This window comes from Schistocerca piceifrons, chromosome 1 (genome assembly GCF_021461385.2).
Source record: "Schistocerca piceifrons isolate TAMUIC-IGC-003096 chromosome 1, iqSchPice1.1, whole genome shotgun sequence".
NCBI classification, from domain to species: Eukaryota; Metazoa; Arthropoda; class Insecta; order Orthoptera; family Acrididae; genus Schistocerca; species Schistocerca piceifrons.
Window position 1 is genome coordinate 292299576 of NC_060138.1, and position 13618 is coordinate 292313193.

The 13618-nt window shown below is 42.7% G+C and overlaps 1 protein-coding gene across 1 annotated transcript in view; it reads right to left on the reverse strand.

Moving 5' to 3' along the window:
• LOC124794370 overlaps positions 1 to 13618 on the reverse strand; it is a 117511-nt gene that overhangs the window by 25468 nt on the left and 78425 nt on the right. The window contains exon 5 of the mRNA XM_047258090.1: positions 9682 to 9767. Within this exon, the coding sequence (XP_047114046.1) occupies positions 9682 to 9767 (86 nt within the window). The remainder of the gene's footprint in view (positions 1 to 9681; positions 9768 to 13618) is intronic.

Consider the following 13618-nt stretch of genomic DNA (forward strand, 5'->3'; position numbering starts at 1 on the left):
TCGTCATCCATGTGTCATATCCTTATTCGTACATTCCATTAATGTTATTCTCATACAACTAATGCGTGTGTGTCGGCAGGAACATTGCATCGTACTTCTTGACAACACAACACAATTTCGTTAATATCCATAGCCGCACAATGCACTATTCAGACAGGAGCAAGTGGATGTGATGCTCTGTTACGGTGACTGTCGCCTGATCGTGCAAGCTAGGGGATGAGTGTGTGTTGAAAAATATTCTGATGTTGCAGCGCCTGCACGCTCGTAATATGACACAACAGAGAACGTGGATCGTATAAAACGCAAAACATCGGCGCAACAATTGAAGAGAGGACCACAAAGAACATTTTAGTAAAGGTAGGATACAATACGTAGGCAGCTGTGAGACACTGAACACGAAAGAGGTATCACAACGTTGTGCGAGCACTAGAAGCACCTACCACACGCACAAGTATCTAGCTTAACTTTCTCTAGGAGGTACTCAATGGTGATTCACCGAATGGTGTCTCCTGCACCTGCATACGAATGACTTGTTACCGACCAGAATTCTACAGGTGCTCAATAGCCTCACAAACAACCTTTGAGGGACGTCATGACACGCAAAGGACAATTTCTTGATTAGGGACTTATCCTTATCAGGCAGTCATCAGTTTTGAGCAAGAGCAAGGACTATTGACCAAGGAAAGCAACTCACCTTGTCATATTTGCTTCTAAACGAACAGCGTAACTTGCGAGTTGTTATTTACTTGTTATGTCCTGGATGCAGTCTGAATTGATTTTATTGGACTCGGTGAGACGATTATTTGAGAAGGTGGGGCGCGAAACACGGAAGACACTCTTGAGTCACTTAACAGCTGTAGACAACGAAAATGAATGCTCCAAAACTAGCTGCAGTTAGATGATATATTATTAAGTATTTGACACGAAAAGTCTGTTTTGGCTTATTGCTATTATAAAGTGACGTCTAGTTGGTAATCAGGACAGTAATGCATCTACAGTAAATTTTTTCTGTCACATCTTGGTCAGTATGTTACGCATTATGGTCACGAAACTTAAAAATATGTTTTCGTCAGTTTAATGTTGACAGTTCCTTCTTATGGTAGATGTGTTCAGTAACGTGTTTGAGTACCAGCTGTGGTACTTGGTGCGTAAATGTTCACATTTGTTTCAAAGGTGGTGAAGAAATGAGTGTATTATGAGAATGGATGCGGCAGTAGTTCACAGTCCATTTCAAGAATGGCAGGGAGGTCATTAAACTTGCTTCATAAACTTGGACAAAAAAAGAGGAAATTAACATCCTAATGCGCTCTTCAAATTAAAAAAGAGGCAACTCTGTAAACTACTTTTAATATAACTGCATATTAAAGAAAGGAATATCGTATTAGTTGAAGAAGAATCACATACAAAATTTAGTGACAGATTCTTCCTACCGTACAGTCTCAAGGCAATAAGTAAAATTTCATTCGCTGCCCTTCTTCCTGTTGAAATTTTGATGCCTGAGAAAGTTAGCACAAGATAAGAAAGACCGTAAATTCCGTTTCGTTCTTCGCAATTACATTGCAGTTGCTCTGACTGCTTACGAATAGGCCACTGTGACAAATCTGACAAGTCCACCACTCTTCCAAAAAACAGTCTTCGTTGGGGCAGGGCAAACGGCATTTGGCGAGCATATCACGAGCATTCTCTCTCTGTAAAATTTGGGCAATGTGGCTCAGCATTACTTCACGCTGGTAGTACACAATGTGCCGAAGGTTGTGTGTTGTCAAATAGACATACAGCCTCAGTAAACCAAGTGACATTTGCTACCATATGAATAGCGTCCCGCTGTCACCTGCAGCCCATAATGTGCATCTATGCTTGTGAAACTACACTCTTAACGTGCGAGATCGTGATCACTGTTTCAAGTATGTACACATATTTTTGCTGATAGCGTCTTTAGGTATAGATAACAGTCTCATGCTTTCACTATCTAGGCCTTGTCAATCGTGTCTCAGTGAGCCTTTCCGGTACATCAGTGATATCTGCAGAGGGTATTCTTCTTTTGGCCACACCCAACATCCACGTAGCAATATTCAGTCATCTTCATCATATTCAGACTTAGCTTAGGCATCCTTGCCTGTTCCAATTTCAAGTAGACTAGAATTTGTTTTTCCATCTCTTCTTAGGACACACAACATATCTTTTCCCTTGAGGTGTATGTTTGTGTATTAATTTAGGAGTTCGTCCAGCTGACATCCTCTGAATGTATTTATGCCATTTCTTTCTGTCCTCCGCTATTTTTTGAAAAGTTCTTTGACACTCAATTGAGTCCTAATTTCACTATCTTTTGCTACCTATGAGTTTGCGACCAGCTTGTGGTCTCAAGAATCATATCTTCGCTGCTTCATCCTCCTTCTTGGACAGGCGGTAAGATTCCATATCTCTGACCCATACTTTAGTACTGGAGCCGCCATCACATCATAAAATTTTAATGCTGTTTCTTTCCTAATCTTTTTGAGGAGAGTGTGATTTATAGTACCTACCAACTGTTGAAAATTTTCCAAATTTGAATTTCTGATGGTGAACTTAATATGCGAGATCTCACATCCCAAGTATTTAAAATTATTTATTTATTCTAACCGTTTATCATGAACTACTATTGCTCTCAAATCTCCTTTCCCATGGAATGCTTTTACCTTAGTTTGATCTTTAGATATTGCCATAATATTTTGCTACTTTCTGGAAGGACCAAATTGCTCTCTGTAATTTATCTTCCGACTCCGTGAAGATTATTTGATAGTTTGTGAGCGGAAATGTATTTGTAACTTCATTACTAAGGGGAGTTGGAACACCCCATCCCGACAATGATAAATTTAGTGACTTGGCTTCCTGTATTTCAGGAACCACTGCAGTCATTGACATGAAGCTTTTACAAGACATCAAACAGTATGTTCTGAGTCAACTCAACTACAATAATTGCATTTCAGCCACTGCTTTCGGAAATACAATTTCTTAACTACACCATTAAAATTTTGTGTAGTTTTTTTGTACATTATCCTAAATAATTTTAATTATACATTACATTATGTTGTTCTTTTAGTTCAGTAGACTTAAGATATTTATGTTTACTCCCTGAAAATTTGAATACTCTACTCGAAGTGATTTCTGATATTTCGGGAAAAATGCAACAGAAAATGTATATTTTCAGAAATGGCTTCTAAAGTTTCAAAAGACAGTAACTCACTTACTACAAGCTTAATTTTTTATTTTTAGTTAGTCAGTAGCTCCCTGCACCATACTGTATATCATCCTCTTGATCTTTTTTCAAGTTTCTTCTTCTTCTCTCCTTTCTGGACTCCTTAGTGGCTAACTGTGCTGCATACTCTGCTTTATCAAAGTGAACCTTCGTCATCCATTCAAGTTCTCTGATGCAGTTTGCTCCAGGATTAATTCCCATATGCTGTAGCACTTTCAACCTACCATTGTTTCCATCATTAAAAGTAATAACAGCATCACTGAGCCCACACTTCACAGTCTTCATTCCAACAAAAACACTTTTTATTAACCGAGTCCATATAATATTACTGAACGACTCATTGGGATTTTGAGTCTGACCATGCAGACACTTCTTCAGTAATTCAGGATTTGTCACGTCTCTGTAAATAGGTTTTATGTTATCCATGACTGCTGCTAGGAATGTTTATAGCTGTATGAACTGGTTGAGTGCTGGGCATTTCGGTAGTTGCACCATGAAACAGGTCCAGGAGGGCAAAGGTGGTGTACTATTTTTTCATCAGCTGACAGTCTGTGGAAGAGGGTGGCCCATACAGCCTGCTTCATTTTCAACAAATCCTCAATATTATTTCTAATGGCCATTCCATACTGCTGCTGTAGTTCATTAATAATTTTGTCTGTCAGCCTGCCTCATATGGTTTTACCATCAGAAAGTTTCTTGTCTCTCGAACTTTGTTTTATCTTCCTCAACCTCGTGCCCATCCTCTTCTGGACACGACCAACACATTCGTTTCGTGATAATCTTCTCACCATAAGGCTGAGCGGCTGCTACATTGTTATACGCTTTTGAGTCTTCATCACCTAAGAGCTTAGTGTGACACACTCCCCTTTCGTTAACAGATCGACTAAAAATTTCAGTAGCTGCAAAGGCGTCCATACCACCACTTGTTCGTTCATAATTTCTGTCACAGATATACCCTTCTTCATTCCCTGTATTACATTTATAATAACGTTTGGTTAAATTATGGAAATCTATTGCCTTTCCAGTATCAACACTGGTCGCCGTAGCAACAGAATTCTTAGAACTGTAGCCGCACTTTTGCCAAGTGCCATCAAAAGCTACTGGTATGTCAGTCATACCATGATTTATTTCAACAGATTCGTTTACAGCACCATTCATTGACTCAGCAACAGATTCAAGGGCAGTTCCAAAAAATCCTGCATGCTTGCCGATATTTATCACAGCAGACATTGTTTCTGCTGCAGTGTGTCTTTTGCCAATGGCTCTTAATCCACAAAACCACATAACATTTACTTCAAAATAATTATCCTTACACTTATCAGACTTCCAAAATGAATGAGTATATTTACAACTGGCACAATTAATGATAAGTTTCCTGGCTAATCCATTTGATACCTCACTGCCTCCTTAAAACTAAAACTGTCCGTCCACATACTTCACAGAACACACATTCACTAACAGCCTTGTTAGGATGTGTAAATCTATCAGAATATTACCTAACCTACCATTTACATCACTTTCGTTTTGAGAAAACTGTGTATCACAACATTTTATTTTAATCTTCGTAGCAATAACGGGGGTTTCTCTAGATACTGATGAGTTTGCATGTATTTCATTGTCTGTAACTTCACATGCCACATGTCGAACACAATGTTTCCCTTTGTTCGAAAAACTGTTACAAGAAACCCACGTTTCCTAAAAACACTTCGTTTTGGCGTCATACTTTATGTTTTGAGAGATTTGCCAATCGATTCGTCACTTTTCCTTGGAAAAACGTTAGCACTTCGACATACAATGCATGTTTATAATATGAAAAGATAAGATACTGTTTCCGATAGTGTTACCAATACAAAACCTAATTTAACCTTTATTACACAGCAATCCATAGCCTTCTATATAAAAAAAATTGCCGATTTTATTAGATCTGGAAGTAACGCATGTAAACATTTTTACATTTTCAAACGGTGTAGATTATATTTAAAGAAATAAAATAAAATGTTTCGCATGTGTTTATATGTGATACATATATCATTTTATTCGGAAAATTGCAAATTTTATGGTGAGATAATAACTGGAAAATGAGAAAAAAAATTCCCTTTCCAACTCCCCTTAAGCTCATTATGGTCCACTACTTTATTCTGCCCTGTCCTTAGGTCGTCGTCTATGTAAATTTTAAATAATGTATGTGATAAAGAACACATTTGTCTCACTCCTTAAGAGATGGTTCTCGCAAATGGACTTCCTATTTGACCTTGCTGTGTATGTACCTACTTTAGATACCACTTATTTTCTGAAATTTCTCATAATTTCATTCTGTTAAGTATATTAAAGGGTTCGCAATGTCGACAAAGTGTTTGTAAGGGGGATGATTGTATTCTCTGTGTTTTGAAATAATCTGGGAGACGAAAAATGCTGTCTAAGCAATATCACCTCATCCAAAACCCATTCTGTTCTTCTGTGAGAAACGTTTATTGAAACATCTATAGCCTTACACATATGTCCTGTGTCCAGAGTTCAAAGGACTAAACCTGGATAACTGTCACACTTCCTGATGAATAACAACTTCAGTTGCTAATCTTCTGGTAGTTACTGCTTATCCAATAAGTATTTACGAAAGTTAATACCTTTAAGAGCGATGACTCCGAAGCCTATTCAAATTCATCTACGTCGAAATTGTCTTGTCGTGGTGGTTTCCTGGTTTTGGAAATCGTTAACGCAAATTTCAGTTTTTCCACTGATATAATATCAACAAGCTCGAAACTACACTCCTGGAAATGGAAAAAAGAACACATTGACACCGGTGTGTCAGACCCACCATACTTGCTCCGGACACTGCGAGAGGGCTGTACAAGCAATGATCACACGCACGGCACAGCGGACACACCAGGAACCGCGGTGTTGGCCGTCGAATGGCGCTAGCTGCGCAGCATTTGTGCACCGCCGCCGTCAGTGTCAGCCAGTTTGCCGTGGCATACGGAGCTCCATCGCAGTCTTTAACACTGGTAGCATGCCGCGACAGCGTCGACGTGAACCGTATGTGCAGTTGACGGACTTTGAGCGAGGGCGTATAGTGGGCATGCGGGAGGCCGGGTGGACGTACCGCCGAATTGCTCAACACGTGGGGCGTGAGGTCTCCACAGTACATCGATGTTGTCGCCAGTGGTCAGCGGAAGGTGCACGTGCCCGTCGACCTGGGACCGGACCGCAGCGACGCACGGATGCACGCCAAGACCGTAGGATCCTACGCAGTGCCGTAGGGGACCGCACCGCCACTTCCCAGCAAATTAGGGACACTGTTGCTCCTGGGGTATCGGCGAGGACCATTCGCAACCGTCTCCATGAAGCTGGGCTACGGTCCCGCACACCGTTAGGCCGTCTTCCGCTCACGCCCCAACATCGTGCAGCCCGCCTCCAGTGGTGTCGCGACAGGCGTGAATGGAGGGACGAATGGAGACGTGTCGTCTTCAGCGATGAGAGTCGCTTCTGCCTTGGTGCCAATGATGGTCGTATGCGTGTTTGGCGCCGTGCAGGTGAGCGCCACAATCAGGACTGCATACGACCGAGGCACACAGGGCCAACACCCGGCATCATGGTGTGGGGAGCGATCTCCTACACTGGCCGTACACCACTGGTGATCGTCGAGGGGACACTTAATAGTGCACAGTACATCCAAACCGACATCGAACCCATCGTTCTACCATTCCTAGACCGGCAAGGGAACTTGCTGTTCCAACAGGACAATGCACGTCCGCATGTATCCCGTGCCACCCAACGTGCTCTAAAAGGTGTAAGTCAACTACCCTGGCCAGCAAGATCTCCGGATCTGTCCCCCATTGAGCATGTTTGGGACTGGATGAAGCGTCGTCTCACGCGGTCTGCACGTCCAGCACGAACGCTGGTACAACTGAGGCGCCAGATGGAAATGGCATGGCAAGCCGTTCCACAGGACTACATCCAGCATCTCTACGATCGTCTCCATGGGAGAATAGCAGCCTGCATTGCTGCGAAAGGTGGATATACACTGTACTAGTGCCGACATTGTGCATGCTCTGTTGCCTGTGTCTATGTGCCTGTGGTTCTGTCAGAGTGATCATGTGATGTATCTGACCCCAGGAATGTGTCAATAAAGTTTCCCCTTCCTGGGACAATGAATTCACGGTGTTCTTATTTCAATTTCCAGGAGTGTAATTGCAGTTTTCCCCTTTCCATAAACTTTGGATATAATCCAGTCAGTCACTTTCTGAAATGGTGTTAAATTGACTCGTGTCTCTTCCGTCATAATTATGTTGTTTCACCATCTTATAGGCTTTAGTTTGCTTACCTTTTATATGATGCTCCAATTCAGTCAAAAAAATTTCCCACGTTTGTTGCCGTATTTCTCTTGCCTTTCTTCTGACCACCGCTGTGGGCCTCTTTCCTTGATTGCAGGTATTTCAGGTTGGATTCTTTTATATTTTATTATGTGCGGCAGTTCCTTGTTCCTGATCGACAGTCTCCTTTTTTTATACTTAATGCTTTTACCCAAATCGGTATCAGCAGCTATTTATATTGTTATGACTACTTCGTTCCATTCATCTTTATGTTCTCTTATTCTTGCACTTCTTTCGTACACCATCTACTTCTTGTATCTCATAACAAATGTATTCTACAATTTTGTTTTGTGTTAGGGCTTTTATAGCTATACAATAGAGGTCTTAGTTTTGACATTAACAGTAAATGGTCAGCACTAACATCGTATTCTTTTACAACAACATAATCTGTTATAGACCTAATACCTTTAGCACCCCATACACAGTTATGAATGTCTTTATGGGAGATAATCTGTTTGTATACTTAGATTGTTGAAGACAGAAAAATCTATTACCTACTCTCCAGTGTGGTTTCTAGTTCATTCTCCTTGTGGTTTCACTATTCCTTAGATGATACATTTTCCTAATTTACTCAGTGCATATTACGAGGGTTGAACTTTAGCAGTGGCTGAGCCATGGTTGGTTCGTGTTCATGCAATTTTTTGTTTGTCATCTTCTATTGCGGTACTGCCGTCTCGTTTTCTTATTCTGTTTACTGGCCTCACTGACTTACTGCCTTACTTGCCCGTGAGTGGCAGCAGCAACGGGTATCGATAAGTGCACTGTTGTACCATTTCTGGAGCCACTGATAGTATTTCCAGGTCGTACGTGTGTCTGGGAGTCAGTCGGAGATGGACCAGGAGTGCAGTCGCGACGCAACAGGAGTGAAGTCGGGGAGGAGCGCCGGTGAGGCGCCGACAGCCAGTGCTCGCCGACCGCTGGCGACACACATGAACTTATCCGACGGAGGGAGATTGGAGCGGGACGACCATTGGTCGTCTCATCAGCCAACGTATATTTGGTCCTTTCACCGTCTGGGAGTCAGTTGGAGATGGACCAGGAGTGCAGTCGCGACGCAACAGGAGTGAAGTCGGGGAGGAGCGCCGGTGAGGCGCCGACAGCCAGTGCTCGCCGACCGCTGGCGACACACATGAACTTATCCGACGGAGGGAGATTGGAGCGGGACGACCATTGGTCGTCTCATCAGCCAACGTGTATTTGGTCCTTTCACCGTTTCCGGGCGTGGAGCACCAAGGAAGTTCCTGTCGCACGAAGTTGGGCCGGAGCTGCTGGCGACGTGCGCGTACGGTTGCAGTGTGAGGTGCAGCTTACGAGTGCTACAATGTTACTCGTCCTCCGATCTTAGACATGAAAGTAAAGTTCCGTTTACCTGCCCTGGTCGTTGACGTATTGTTTGGCGTGTAGTTCGACAGCTGAGGTATTTATGGTTGTAGTGGGCGCCAATATTCTGGTTGTCGTTGTGGTATTTTTACTGCTTGCTTCGAGCGAAACTGATTTTGTTTGATTGGTCGGTCGGCTGTCTGTCAGTTTGGTTGCCTTCTGATGTAGAGATTGTTGGTCAGGCTACCTATCTCGCCTAAACGGCCGCTGATTCCGCATAAAGTCCCGATGCAGCTGACATCAATAGTTCCTCGCTTTTCCTTTCCTTTCTACCGCCACTCCAGCTTCAATTCGAATAATATTTATATAATGCTCCTCATACCGTGCATCCATGCAATATCATGACTATCTGCCCATTCAACTTCGAGCACTAAACACTACTGTGAAGTCTGCCGGATTCGTAAAACCTTCGACAAAGACTATAATAATACTATATTAAATATGAGCATAACATTTTTTTCGTCACTGTAAGAGAATCTCTAACTGTAGACATTTACTCTTCGCACTGCTACACTCTTGATGTGAATATTGCCGAGGTATTAATTTTATATGTTACCAAACATAGAGAACGAATGACTAGCCACCACTAAACGAACGTTTGTGTTTGTGTGTTGAGCTTTTTTCTACCTTAAATTAGAGACTCTTATACAAATGTAATATGCACAAGTCGGACGTGAGCAGAGCGTCCCGCCCTACCTTATTGGCAGCCACTATGAGGAGGATGCTGGCGGCGATCATGAGCACGGCGAACACCGACGTCGCTATGGTGTAGCCGTCCACGACTGCAACACAGATAGTTGTCGTATAGCGTCAGTAGCTGCAGAATCGTTGACTGCCTGCTGCCACAGAACCACCCTAAGTAAATACCCACATTGAGAAATCTTAGGGAGAGATTTCCAGAAATCCAAAAACAAAACAATGCCTAAAAAACTGTACCTTGTGAGAGTACAATGGGACGAAGATATGCAGATTGGCACAAAATTGAATTAAAGAGTAGATCAGTGAACTTCTGAAATATTTCCTACCAGGCCGCTTCAACACATCGCCGCAGTTTGCAGTTTCTTAGTTATGAAGAGCTTTTATAAATGTGCAGGCGACCAAAGAAGCGTTTTCTGCTATGCGGTGAGGAATGTGATGCGTCTGCCAAGTGTACCACTCTAGCGAAGCACCGACCATGCTCATTGCAATCTTCGTTGGCGTAGGTCAAATGCCATTTGGCAAGCATATCACGAGCATTGTCCGCTGTACAATTTGGGCAGTGTGGTTCAGCACCACTTGACGTTGATAGTGCACAATGTGCCGAAGGTTGCGTGTTTCAAAGAGACGTACGGGGTCAGTTAAACAAGCAGCATTTGCTAGCATATGTTACGCCCACCCTTCCATCCGCCAGTCCATAAAGTGCATCAGTACTTTTGAAACTACCCTCATAACGCGAAAGATCACGATAACTGCTTCACAGTTTTGGTGATAACATCTTGAGTTATAGATGGCTGTCTCACGCTTTCACAGCCCCGGCCTTGTCAATCGTGTCTTAGTGATCCTTTCCAGTACCTCAACAGTACTGGCAGTGAGTATTTTATTTGGATCACACCGAACATTCACGTAACAATACGCAGTCATAATCATCATTCGTCGCAGGCCCCATCAGCCTAATCAGACGACTGTTGCACAAAGAAACGTATAGTTTAGGAAAATCAGACTCTAGGGTAGAGACCTCTGAGATATTTAGCGTGTCATGAAACATGTTGGGAGTGACACATTAGACGCCACAGGAGCGAGTATTCATTGCAGTTGACAAAAAATATTTCTCTGTTGAATTTGAGTGTGATAATGAAGTTATCGTGTCCCATATAACGGGTATAGGTGAAATCAACTTAATTGTTGGCTGTATTTACCGGCCACCCGATTCCGCTGTGACATTTTTAGAGAGTTGCAAAGAAAGTTACGTATGGTAACGGGTAAATACCCAAATAATGCAGTACTAGTTGGAGGCGGCTTTGCCCTACCTAGTATAGTCTGGGACATGTATGGATTCAATGCAGGGGGTACAATCTTGATATTATTTCTGAAAAGATTTCCCGAAAACCGTCTTGAGCAACTAGTTCGACATCCAACACAAAATGTATGTATTTTAGAGCTTGAAACTACAAACAGGCCTGATCTTATCAACGGTGTCAGCGTAGGGACACTGAGTAGTAGCCGTGACTTCATTATAGTGTCTGTGATAACTAAAGTTAATAAATCTGTCAAGAATGCTAGAAGAGTATATCTGCTAGAAACAACAGTTAAATCGTCCTAAGCAACTCACTTAATCAATCAGCTGACCTAATATAGTTCCAGTACGACGGATGTATAGGAATTACGGGCAAAGTTATACGAATAGTAAATCGTGCTCTGGATAAGTATGTGTCTAGTAAGCGGATTAAGGACGAAAAATTCGGAAAATGCTGAGGAAACAAAGGCTGTTCCAATGTGGGTTCAGAGGAGAACGCGCAGATGATGACAGATAAGCGTAGTAGAGATTCGTGCGTGTTCACAAAGATAAATACGCGAAGCATTTAACTACCACCGCCATACCTTAGCAAAAGATCTGGCCGATAAACCGAGAAAAGACTTGTCCTATGTAAAATCACTAAGCGGCTCTAAGGCTTCTAGGCAGTCACTCGTTGACAAGTTTGGAGTGGCAGTATATGATAGCAAAAGGAAAGCCGACGTTTTAAATTTCGCGTTAAGAAATCATTCACGCTGGAGAATCGGACACGTACCGTCGTTTGGCCATTGTAGAGACTTTCGCTTGCATACTGTCATTTGACCATCATACAGGCTCCCGTATGGACAATATAGTTCAAATGGTTCAAATGGCTCTGAGCACTATGGGACTTAATTTCGGAGGTCATCAGTCCCCTAGAACTTAGAACTACTTAAACCTCTAGCCTACGGACATCACACACATCCATGTCCGTGGCAGGACTCGAACCTGCGATCGAAGTGCTCGCGCGGTCCCAGACTGTAGCGCCTAGGACCACTCGGCCACTCCGGCCGGCGGCAATATAGGCATCCGTGGCTTAGAGGAACAACTAAAAGGGTTGAAACCAAGTAAGCTTTTGGGCTTTACAGAAAGTACTACGGCACTGGTCCCTTACTTACATTTATTATTGGGTGGAGAACTGTAGGGCCCCCCTAGACAGGTCAGGCGTGCACTACACACCGGAAGCAGCTACTAGGGTAGCAGAGTACGTGTGGCGTGCACACGGGGGTTTTTTAGGTTAGAGGGACCCCCCCTTGGGCGAAACGATAAAATACCTGACGGCTTACCAGAGAGGACATTATCATCGTTGATAAAGAACGTCCGTCCTCAGAGACCAAAAACAGGAAAAGTTAACGTAATATTGGTAAACTGCAGGAGTATCCAGGGCAAGGTTCCTGAATTAGTATCTCTTATTGAAGGAAATAGTGCGCATATAGTATTAGGAACGGAAAGTTGGTTAAAACCGGAAGTGAACAGTAACGAAATCCTAGACACAGAATGGAATATATACCGCAAGGATAGGATAAACGCCAATGGTGGAGGAGTATTTATAGCAGTAAAGAATTCAATAATATCCAGTGAAGTTATTAGCGAATGCGAATGTGAAATAATCTGGGTTAAGTTAAGTATCAAAGGTGGGTCAGATATGATAGTCGGATGCTTCTATAGACCACCTGCATCAGCAACCGTAGTAGTTGAGCGCCTCAGAGAGAACCTGCAGAACGTCGTGAAGAAGTTTCGTGATCATACTAATGTAATAGGGGGAGACTTCAATCTACCAGGTATAGAATGGGATAGTCACACAATCAGAACTGGAGCCAGGGACAGAGACTCTTGTGACATTATCCTGACTGCCTTGTCCGAGAATTACTTCGAGCAGATAGTTAGAGAACCAACTCGTGAAGCTAACGTTTTAGACCTCATAGCAACAAATAGACCGGAACTTTTCGACTCCGTGAATGTAGAAGAGGGTATCAGTGATCATAAGTCAGTGGTTGCATCAATGACTACAAGTGTAATAAGAAAGGCCAAGAAAGGAAGGAAAATATATTTGCTTAAGAAGAGTGATAGGGCACAAATCGCAGAATATCTGAGTGACCACCATCAAACGTTCATTTCTGAGGAAGAGGATGTGGAACAAAAATGGAAAAAATTCAGAAACATCGTCCAGTACGCCTTAGATAAGTTCGTACCGACTAAGGTCCAAAGCGAGGGGAAAGATCCACCGTGGTATAACAATCATGTACGAAAGGTACTACGGAAACAAAGAAAGCTTCATCATAGGTTTAAGAGTAGTCGAATCATAGCTGATAAGGAAAAGCTGAACGAAGCGAAAAAGAGCGTAAAGAGAGCAATGAGAGAAGCATTCAACGAATTCGAACATAAAACATTGGCAAACAATCTAAACAAGAACCCTAAAAAGTTTTGGTCATATGTAAAATCGGTAAGCGGATCTAAATCCCCTATTCAGTCACTCGTTGACCACGATGGCACCGAAACACAGGACGACCGAAGAAAGGCAGAAATACTGAATTCAGTGTTCCGAAACTGTTTCACTGCGGAAAATCGTAACACGGTCCCTGACTTCAGCCGTCGCACGGACGC